At 37.5% G+C, this 12,034-nt stretch overlaps 1 protein-coding gene across 3 annotated transcripts in view; it reads right to left on the bottom strand.

Moving 5' to 3' along the window:
• Positions 1-12,034, bottom strand: part of USH2A (usherin) — a 734,839-nt gene that overhangs the window by 562,347 nt on the left and 160,458 nt on the right. For all 3 annotated transcript variants that reach the window (XM_025927811.2, XM_086694483.1, XM_086694484.1), the window contains exon 14: positions 1,780-1,963. In XM_025927811.2, coding sequence (XP_025783596.2) covers positions 1,780-1,963 — 184 coding nt within the window. The remainder of the gene's footprint in view (positions 1-1,779; positions 1,964-12,034) is intronic.

Here is a 12,034-nt window from a genome sequence, read left to right as displayed (position 1 = left end):
GTAGGGTAAAGGTCAGCCTGAATCTAAGGACACTGAAGAGCAGATAAGTCATGTAATGAAGGAACCGAAATTCACTTAAATAAAGCTAAGTGAAAAAGCTGAGACCATTCGAAATCTGACCATTAATAAGGTGGTAGCACGGGGAAGAATAACAAGGAAGATCAGTAGAGGGGAAATGGGTAAGAGACTGGCACAAAATGACATAGATGCATGAGCATCCCAAGGAGGAGAGTTGATTAGGGAAGGTACTTTTTCTCTGGTAATTAAGTGTTGTCAGAAAGACTATGAAAAATATAAGAAACCTAAAGACAGAGGTGTCCAGGAGTGAAACACACCCACTAAGAATTGCAACTGGGGAACATGTGAGATGGCCTCTCAATAAAAAGTATGTAGAGGAGAAAGTATGTGCAATAATTGGCTCCAATTTTACTGTCAAAATCCTGGTAATACGTTTTATTTAACATTTACTGTACCATGTACTTTCTATATTCATTCAGAGTGATTTAATATTTGTAGAAAAGAGTACTAATGCTCTCAGACCACCAAGATGATATTCCTTCCAATGGCAACAGAAATGGAACATCATGAATTAAAAAAAATTGAGAGATATGTAATAAGAACAAGAATTATTTTGATAAATACTTTAAATATAATGTTAAAGATTTTTAATCACACTGAATTTCAGTAGAAAGCCAAATGCACTAGTTTTGAGTTCTTTTTCAATAATTTACCCTGTCACCCTGTCCACACTCTAATCGAGGTGTTAATGAAGAGTGTAACAGCCAAAAGGCAGGCAGCAGGGGGCAATGAGTTGAAAAGAGCCCAGATAATCTCAAACCCTTGACTAATTAGCAATTATATTTATAAACACACACACACACACACACACACACACACACACACACACACACACACACTGAGAAACAGCTTTGATTGGTGTATACAGAACATAATGCTAGTTGCTTGGAGATACGAATGCCATAGAATTCAAGGATATAGTCCCAACCCGAGGCAAATTTATAACCTGACCAGACCAAAAAAAAATACACATGGAATTGGCATTCCAGCACATTTTCAAAAATACAGCAATGAGCACAAATGCATGAAAGTAAATGCTCACCGATATACTGGGAATGGGAAGTAGAACATTAAAGACCATGTAACTTTGAAAAGTGGTTAATTTACTTTCAAAATGTAATTTACACACTGGGGAAAAAATCATATCACTTAATACAAAATTATGTTTCTAATCTGGTCTTTGAACCTAAATTAGAAAAGCAAGGAAAACATAAGTGGATGAAGTAAATTAATAATTAAGTTAGCAATAAATTCAGGGGACATGTAGAACAAGGGATATACATACATATGCTATGTATCCTGGCTCTTATATTGTGTGTGTGTGTGTGTGTGTGTGTGTGTGTGTGTGTACGCACACGCACACACATTGATTTCTATGGATATCTCTTTACCTTCTTTTCTCCATCCAAATTGTAAGTTCCTTGAGGGAAAATGATTTTAACTAAATATTCCCAGACCTTAACACTATGTATCAACATATAACAAACTATATATTGGAACTCTAGGAAATATTCAAAGATTACTCTTATGTTCAACAAGTGCAGACATCAAAGAGTCAAAAATATATCAACAAACTAGAGGGACTAAAAATACTGCTTTTTACAAAAAACTACTGACCAAAAAAATCACTGTTAGGAGAAAAATTAACTACAAATATTATTCAACACAAATACTTAAACATTAATTATTAAAAATGTTTACCTTCCAGTCTGAGGATCAAATCCAAAGTAATGGTCTTTACAATGGTCACAACTTTGCCCAGCAACAGAAGCATCCTGGCAAGTGCACTGACCAGTTAGACTATTGCAGATGTGATGAACTGCACCTGTTATATGGCATGAACATGGCAGGCAGCCAGTGGCATTGCCTGGAGAAATATAAAAACCTGGAGATAAAGAAATAAAAAGTTTTTATATATAGCTCCTATCCAGTCTTTTCTGTAAAAGATACTGTTTTGATTACACAAAACCCAGAACACTATTGTGGCACTTCCCAACTCCCGATACAAATGTGTTTATAGCTGCTCTTAACAAGTGTATCGGTTACAACCAAAGAAGGGCCAAGTAAATAATTTACATTGTACCTGGGTGTCTCCCAGGCAATGAAAATTCAGTGCATGTAAAATCTACTTCACAATCTTTCCACTAAAAACTAGCCCTCCTGTAATATCTCCATTCCCACAAATAGTGCCGCCATTTATTCAGCTGCTCAGCCTACAGCCCTGAGACATCTTTGGGAAGGGACCCAGATAAAAACACAAGACGGCCAGTCTAAATGTAAATTTCTGATAAACAATGAGCCTTTATAGTAAAAGTATGTGACATGTGCTTATATCAAAAAATTATGATTATCTAAAATTTAATTTTAACTGAGCATTCTGTAGTTTGCTAAAACTGGCAACCCTTGAGTCCTTCCCATCCCTCCACCCCTACATCTATCTACTTACCAAGTCCTATGGATGCTGTCTTCTAAGAATTTTAAACTTTCTTTTTTTTAAGTTTATTTATTTTGAGAGAGAGAGAGAGGGAGAGGGAGAGGGAGAGAGAGAGAGAGAGAGAGAGAGAGAGAGAATGAATGTGAGTGGGAGAAAGGCAGAGAGAGAGAGGGAGATAGAGGATCCCAACGCAGGGCTCAATGTCATGAACCATGAGATCATGACTTGAGTTGGACACTCAACTGACTGAGCCACCCTGGCACCCCAGGAATTTTAAACTTTCTACTCTCCATCCTTAGGGCTGTCTCCCTAGTTACAGTCACCACTAAGTTTATTTTAGTAAATACTATGAAACAGAGGCAATGGTAAGAGCCTTATATTCATTATCTCACTTCCCACAGCAATGCTAATAATTTAGGTATTATTATTACATCCATTATACACACACACACACACACACACACACACACACACACACACATATGACAACACTGAAGGTTGCAAAGGGTAACAAACTTTCTTAAAACAATAGTCAACAAATAGCAGATATAATCATCTCAACTACAGAGGCTGTCTCATCTGATGGCCCCCCTCCGGTCCCCCTCCAATCTATTCTTTTTTCTAATGTTTATTAACTTATTTGAGAGAGAGTGAAAGGGAAAGAGAAAGCAGGGGAGGGGGGGAAGAGAATCCCAGGCAGGCTCAGCGCTGTCAGCCCAGAGCCCAATGCAGGGGTCAATCTCACAAACCACGAGATCGTGAGCAGAGTCAAAATCAAGAATAAACTGCTCAACTTACTAAGCCACCCAGGAGCCCCCAATCTATATTTCATAGAGTATCTGGAAGAAGGTTTTTCAGAGTGTAGTTTAGATGCCTCATTCCTCTACTGAAAATTGTTTGATGGCTTCCTATTCCCTTTAGGGAAAAAATCCAAATTCCCAAAGCAGCCTCCAGTCGTCCTGGCTGGTCCCACCTCTGTCTTCAGCTTCCTTTCACTGCTCATCCCCAACTCATTCTGCTCCAGTCATACTTCTTCCTGTTCTTGACACCTAAAGGCCTTTTTATTGGCATGTCTGTCTGCTGAAATGATTTTGACCTTTCCTTTCTGCTTGGTTCACTCCTATGCCCATCAGGTCTTGTGACTTCCTTGAGTAACCTACCCTGGGAAAGTTTAAATATGCCTGTCACAACTTCATAGCATCTTGTTTATTTACTTTAGAGTGCTCATGAAAATTATAATTAATCTCATTTCACCAGATTGTAACCTCCGTGAAGGCAAGAACCTTATCTGAAAAATTCACCACTGCCTCCCCAGTACCCAGTACAGTGCTTGTCACAAAGTAGGCATTCCCTAAACATTTGATTATACCACACACGTACCAAATTATAAACAGGCATTAATTTCCACAAGTACTATATTTAAAAATCCACAAAATTCAGGTTAATTGTAAACCCCATATTTGTTTCTTATAGCAGAAGGAAAGAAAGAAAAATATGATTAAAAACATTTTCAAATTACTTAAAATTTCTCGGACCCAGAAAGTGGAAGTCAATAGTCAGAAACGTTGAAAGGCATTAGACATTAGAATAATGGAGCAGGCGTATGAGGGAGATGGTTCTTGGTGTTGTGTGTATGTGTATGTTTGCACAGAAGCACATGCACACACAAGCACATGCATAATGTTACAAGGAATTTTATTGTAACAAGGGAGAGGGGGATTACAGAAAGATTCTAATGAATAAAGTTCTGACAAATGAAAATGATTTGTATAATTGTCATGATCACTAATTTGGGTATATATCACTGAACCTCAAAGAGAGAAAGAACATGAACACAAAGTGAATCCATTTTGTGTTACTATACTATAGGGGAAAACAAAAAGTAATTGGAATATATTATAAATCTCATTTGAGGCTGTGGTTGAAAACAAGCCATTCTCTCATGGCCATCAACAGTTTGTTTTTCTTCTCCTAGGCCCAGACTATTCTCTCTTAGAAAGTTTCAGAAATAGTCAAACAGAAAAGATTGTGCTCAAAGAAAAGGAAGAAACTCAAAATCAGTGCCATTCTAACCAGTAGGAAAGAACTGATACTATCATTTTTATAGTAATTGACAACTAGATTATGTCATTTGCTCTTTTGCATCCACTGACAGCAGTTTGCCTTCTCTGTGTTTCCAAAATATAGTTATGTAAATTAATATATATATTCACATACATGATTCATCATATAATCAAAGTCACACACTTCAAAGGTTTTTATTTTGAATCCAAGACCACTGTGGCTGTGATTCTACGTATTTTTCTTCCTGTGAAGCTACCTACATCCTTAAATTCATGATGATGGCATCATGAAGGTACTAACCACTCTCCAATTTGGATAAATTACCCATTAACACAGATACTTAGAAGTAGAATTAATTCGGACTTATTGCAATAGCTTCAAGCCACAGAGAATTCGAGAACAATTACGGATGATTTTTACAAGAAATGATTTATTAGATAAATCTGTAAATACAACGGGGGTATATTTTGTTGTGGAAAATTGGATTGCCCAACTTTTAGAAAGAAAAAAAAATGCCATAGAAAAATCAGAGATATAAGCAGAGAAGAACAAAAATGGGGGCGGGGTGGAAACACACATACAACCAAGGAAGCTGCAACCTGGAGGTAGGTCTTCAAGGAAAAGCCTGCACTGAAACTTGTCTTGGGGTTAATTCCCATCCTCCTCTCTGGAGCATGATTATAAAGGTTAATCCCACCAGTATTTTACTTGTCCTATTTTTAAGCAGTTCTAATTAGGATGACTCAGGTACCTTCCTGCTCAATGATTACTTCTTGCCTTACCTGAATGTGCCTAATTCTAGACCATTACCTCTCCTTTTATGGCTTCCAACTATAGAAAACAACATTTTCCCTTCCCTCCTACTTAAACTTCAACTCCTGAGTACAGCTTAAAGATAACTGACCTTAATTTTCTTTACCTCAATACATTTCTGATCTCCTTCCATTAACTCCACACATCACGTTCCACATCTTCATGGCCATAACATTTTAACTGATCTTTTGGAGATTTCTGTCCATGAATGATTTTGTACCACATTCTGAAGTGCGGTCATTAAGACAACACTATTACCTTACATTAGTTAGTGCTGAGAGTTTGCACATAGAGAGCAAAAATCAGCCCACTATGTTTGTGAATTTCCCCAGTTTTATTTCGGCTAACCCTGGCCCCAAACAAGGCAAGTCTGATGGGGAAAACAATGTGTTATGCAGTTAAAGCAAAAAGTCACCCCTATCATAAAATACCGTTGCTGTATCCAGGAGAAGACTTGCAGAATCCTTAGAGTTCAAAGTTATTAGCAAGGCAGCTGGTATTATCTCCTGTAGTGGCTATTTGCACAGCACAGCACTGTCCTGGGCATTAAAGAAGAGCCCATTTCCTACCAATGTCCCTCCTGAGGACCATGAACAACCAGGCTTTGCCAAGGTCTTGAAATGGGAGAGAGAAAACAAGTTTAACCCCTAGGCCTTATTCAGAAAAGGAGGGCAAAGCTGAGGCTAATCACTAATTATAAGCCATTTAGAAGAAATAATTCTCACCTTAAGCCAGAGAATGGACATAGTATTAAGCGAGGAGTCTAGGGAGGAATTTGTAGCTCACGTATACAAAGCAACAAACTTTTTTAGTAATGGTTTTAACAACCAATGTTTTCAGAATGAAGTATAGAGAGCGATGCTAATTTTCAAATGAAAGCAATAATTTTCTTCCATTTGGTAATATTATATAAAAATGTTAAAGTTATTATTCAGAGTTGGCCAAATGTCAATGAATGCATCAATAAATATTAATATTATTCATTCCAAGGTATAATTTTCTTATTTAAAAGTTTTTAAAAACTCAAATTAGTTTAGATGTTTTAAAGCCTCTGCTCTTATTCTTTCCTCCTGGACTGCTATACATTCCTTGACTACTTTACCAATTCCTTTTTACTTTTAAAACTCAGCTCAGGAATCATGTTCTCAACTAAGTGTTCCATATCCCCCATTCTTCAAGTATGTATCAGTTCCTTCACTTTACTTCTTCTCTATATTGGATATTTCTAACATTGCACTTATCACTCTGTTATATTTACATACAGGGCCTTTCCTCCTACAAAACTATGATGCCTTAATATATTTATGATTGTATATCTTACAATAGCATAGCCCCTGGTACACAGTAATGTATGTAATAGATGATTAGTGGAACAATGGATATGTGAATGAAATGGATAGATGGCTACATGGGTAGGTGGGTGGCTGGCTGGTTAGATATCTGTTACCCCTTAAAATATGAGATGATCTCTTTACCATTTTAAAGAAACACGATAAACATGAGACCATAATGATTGGTCAAAGTAGCCTCGCCTATCAGGAAGGATAGCAGGGAATGTTATATGAATCATGCACAATATATTTAAAATGTAATCTTTGCCATATCAGAAGATGGAAAAGAACTTGAGAAAGAAAATGTCAGTCAAAAACTATGTCTCCTCATCTTAGAAGAAAGAATATACTAACATGCTCATATAAGGGAAAACATTCTATTGGACTTTTCTGCTTTAGAAAAACCTAGAGTTTTCCTATTTATGTGAATATCCATGAAGGGCTTTCATGTGTGTATTCTTTAAAAATCAAATTCAATAACAACAATGAATATAAATAATGGAGGCTCTGATTGTGTCCTGTAAAGTATAACACATAGATATGTGTACTCACAATCCACAGAAGCACTTTTGCATTCTTTGCCCCCATTTTTCTGTCTCAGTGGTTATCGAATGTTGCCCTCCCAGGCCGTTGCAACCATCCCAGAAATGTATCCAACTTAGTCCACAGAGATCATCCCAATTCTAGACCCCTCGGTTCCAGTCTTCATTATCTGATCACAGTCGCCTCTCAGAACTCTATTAATTTTCATTTTATGATGATAATTCATATTCTACACAACAAGAGATCTCCCAGGACCTAAAAGCAGTTAGCCAGAATCATAGATGGGGATGGGGATGGGGATGAGCTTGAGGGTGAGGGAACATTACAAACACTTGTAAGGGTACCTCTTTTAACTCACACTCAGATATTTATTGAGTGGTTGATTATGACAAATATACAATTATTCAGAAAAATGTTTTACTCTTTCAGAGTGCAGACTCTAGTCTAGGGTCCATTGGACCTGGATTTGTAAACATTTCTTCTACTTAATTAGAATCATTTTCCTGACTATAAAGTGGGAAAATACTGGTCCTTCCAGCATATAAATACGGTGCATATTAAATGGGACTTTTCAGATAAAACCCTATTACAGGGTCTGGCAAACAGTAGACACTCAGTAAATATTATCTATTATCACCATTGCCATTTTTATGAGCCAATTTTCTATGAAAGTGGGATTTTCCTAAATTAAACTTTAAATAATGACTTGTCAATGTGCTTTTTTTTCCTCTACAGATGTGCCTGAGATTATGGTCCATATTGCTCATGACAAGATTCTTTTCTGGTGGTTTATGAAGGAAGAAGCTCTTATCCTGAGACTCAGGTCTCTTTGTGAAAAACACGTTAATCTGCAAAACTGTTTCACCAAACACGAGGACATGTGGCATATCCGGATCTCAGCTTTGATACACTGATTTTTAATGGAATATCAGCCATCTAATTCCAATTCCATTGGTAGTGTCTTACATGCAATTCTGGTTTATGAGCTCATTACTTAACAAAGATGATATGCTTCTTAATGAAACAAGATACTTTGTTTTAGTTTCTAATAGTCTGTATGAATTATAAAACAAAACTAAAAGTAAATATCAGAGGGAAGCATGAGGAATTGTCCTATTAGCACAAAACATGTCATATGAAGCTGTTTCCATTATAAATTAGCCTTTATTTTATTCCAGAGCTGCAGAGTCCTCAATAAACCCTCTCTGCCTCTGGTTCTCAAGGACAAGGGCGGGTCACTGGCTCAGGATGCCTTGACATCCTTCCCTGCATTTTTCGGCCTAGCCTCTGATTAAGTGCTTGCTGCTGAACGTTACGAGGTCATCCAGCACTGAAAAAACGAACTGGGAAAACATATTTAGTGCTATATTTATTAGTGTGGGTATGTGTACATTCATATATGTACACACACTCCAAATAATTTTAAATTAAAGCATTTTTAAAATACTTAATGGAGGTTAAGCAGCATTTTTAACCTCTGTTCAAGTTATTGAATGGCATATTAAAACCAATGTGGCTCTAATGTACCTTCTAATGTGCACTGCTGCTTTAACAAATTGCCTATAAATTTTAGTTGAATTAAGCCTATTCCTTGTACATTCATAGTAAGGTTAGGTTAATAATACATGAGGTTTCATTATATGCACCTTCCTTAATAATGTTTTTTAAGAAAGTGGAACAAGAATCTATGGGCAGTAATCTAGTAGGGGCCAGTAATATTTACAACCACAGATGAAAAAGGCAGGCAGAAGTCCTTAGGCTTGCCAGTTCACCCCTCCTACCCCTTACTTCCCCCTCCACCACTCAAAGCACCCGTGTGGAGCTTCTCCCCTGTGGTATGTAATCTAGGTCTCTCAGATGTGTTTAAAGAAGGAGAAAGAAAGCTTCAGATTGCAGTAGTGCATTTTAATGTGTGTACTGCAGAGTTGGCTACTGTGAAACATCCATTTATGATAAAGATACTTCAGGATAAGCGTTCTCTCCCTCAATGTAAATTTCACAGCAAGAGACAATAAAACTGGAAAACAAAATTCAAAGTAGTTTCTGAAGCTAGAATGTAGGACCAAAAAACAAAACAAAACAAAACAAAACAAGAGGTCCACAAACACATTAGGACCTTTCCATATGCTACACCCATGTGCACAGAATATGCTGTTTTGCAAAAAAAAAAAAAAAAAAAAAAAAAAAAATCCATTAGATACTTAGACCACTGTTTTCTTTCCTTCCTTGCGTAAGGTAAAAACCACATCCTCTCTGTATGTTTTCAAAGGAGCACACTCACATACTTGCACTATGCCCCTGCCGAAAAAGAACATATGCCACTAGGGTAATTTTTAATGTAAGTATCAATTGGGGAAACACAGATGGAGTACCCACCAGGGAGATACTGCCCTATGTGCCTGGGATAGAGCACTGAACAACATGAGGAACAGCAGTTAGACTTGGAGGCTGGAGAGAAAGAAACGATGTAAAGACTTGTGGAAACAAGGTTAGAGAAAGATCATGGACATTCCAGTTCACGCAGGCCGTGTTTATACCCACGGTGATGGGAAGACGATTCAGGACAGACTGATGCGGTCGGACTACAGTTTGCACAGCGTCCCTTTGGCTGCATATTGAGAAGTGACTGGGGGCGCCTGGGTGGCGCAGTCGGTTAAGCGTCCGACTTCAGCAAGGTCACGATCTCGCGGTCCGTGAGTTCGAGCCCCGCGTCAGGCTCTGGGCTGATGGCTCAGAGCCTGGAGCCTGTTTCCGATTCTGTGTCTCCCTCTCTCTCTCTGCCCCTCCCCCGTTCATGCTCTGTCTCTCTCTGTCCCAAAAATAAATAAACGTTGGAAAAAAAATTTTTTTAAAAAGAGAAGTGACTGGAGAAGAATAAAGAGGAGAAAGGAAGTTTAGGAGGCTTGTCGGCTAGTCCAGGAGAAAGATGAAAATGGATGGGGGCGGGGGCGGGTAAAAAGTGGTCTGATTCTAGATCTATTTGAAGGTAAAAGCAACAGGACTGATTCTGATAGAAGAGACAACGGTTGTGGAAACAGAGAGGAATCTGAGGGGAGCTGCAAGGATTTGGCTGAAAAGATCACCAGGGCAGATCACGAGAACCTACCAGGGAAACATTTCAGTTAAGCAGAATCAAACTTTTCCCTTCCCAAGTCCCCAAAAATGAGATAAAAGAAAGAGAGAAGAGGAAATGGAGGTGAATGGCAGAGGTCTGTAAGTAAAAGCTAAGCACTTGCAGTGGAGTGACCAACAGTAAGCTGACTGATTCAGGCTGTATAACTCTAGAAAAAGAGGCTCCAGACATATCTGAAGTCAGGTGTGAGGGGCAGTGAGTCTCCTCCCCAACCAGAAGATTTTCCCTCTTGAATTGTGAGAGAAGACAATGAGTTTTCTCTTTAGAAGTTAAACCAAAGAGTGTTTGCGGTCAACAGGTGCAGGGACAAAGCGCTAGAGTAAATGCAGGGATCATAGAGAAGGCTGCCTGTGATAGATGATTTTATGTGTCAACTTGGGTAGGCTCGGTGTTGCTCAGTTGTTTGGTCACACGCTAGTCCAGGTGTTGTGATAAAGGTATTTTATAGATTTTCTCAGGATATAAGAACACTAATCTACAGAAATAAGGGCCCACTGAGTGCTCAGAAAAATTATTTAACAAAAGCATGTCACCATGAAATTTTCAGAAATAAGGGATGTAGAAAGGGTAGATGCTTCTAGAATATAAGAAAGAAAAGGAAAGGAAAGGAAAGAAGAAAAGAAAAGAAAAGAAAAGAAAAGAAAAGAAAAGAAAAGAAAAGAAAAGAGTAACCTAATTGACATTGCAAGAGTAAAATGTTGAAATAAATTTGTTGAGTGAAAATGATTCTATACAGTGGTAGAATTTCAGATAGTTATGAGTGTGGAATAAAGTTAATTTCAGACATTCAAAATTCTAAAAACACAAACAAACTACTTCTTCCCTATACCCTTCCTCACAAACTACTGAAGTGTGTTCTCTACCAAATACACATATAACATAAGAAAAAAGAACACATCAGATTCAGGAAATGGTATCCAGCAAAGGAGATGTGTAAAGGAAATTCTCAGTACAGCTGATATATATATATATACACATCTCCTATTGGTTCTGTTTCTCTGGAGAACCCTAACACAAATACCCTTGTTAAAACTCCTGATTATTTCTGTGTCTTCAATTAAACAAACCATTTACTGAATGCATGCAACATACAAGGAACTACACTAGTACCGTGGCTACATGAGTTGAATAAAATAATCCTTGCTCTCAAGACATTGAAACTCTAACAAGGGAAATTATCAACTACACAAATACATAAAATACAAGAATGTTTTAAATATAATAATTATTTTCATTAACGATGATGATCTCCATTCTACATTTTCCTTAAGAGAGAAGACAATTTGCCATGAACCTTTGGAGAGAAGTTTTGTGACAACCGTGCTTAGGGAAGTAGCCAGTAAGGTATTATGCTCCTAGAAAACCAACACTATAAATAAATAGCATAAAAGAAAGGGGCCAGAGGAGACCATCAGGGGAAAGAAAAAAGATTACGTATGAGTTTCTAATATTTTAATGTTTAAATTTGATTTGTATTTTTATCAAAATTTATATGCAGATCGTTTTAAAACTCAAATAGAATTTAAAGGCTCACAGCTTATCGGTCCACTGCTCCATCCTTCTCCCAGGAATCTCCCTGCCCAGAACAATCACCTTCAACAGTCTTAGATGTTTCTTCTGGCTTTTATTTCTGTATTT

This window comes from Puma concolor, chromosome E4, assembly GCF_028749965.1.
Source record: "Puma concolor isolate L17-30 chromosome E4, mPumCon1.1.hap2, whole genome shotgun sequence".
In the NCBI taxonomy this organism is placed as follows: Eukaryota; Metazoa; Chordata; class Mammalia; order Carnivora; family Felidae; genus Puma; species Puma concolor.
The sequence above is the reverse complement of the archived record's forward strand: the minus strand, read 5'-3'. Positions and strand labels throughout refer to the sequence as shown.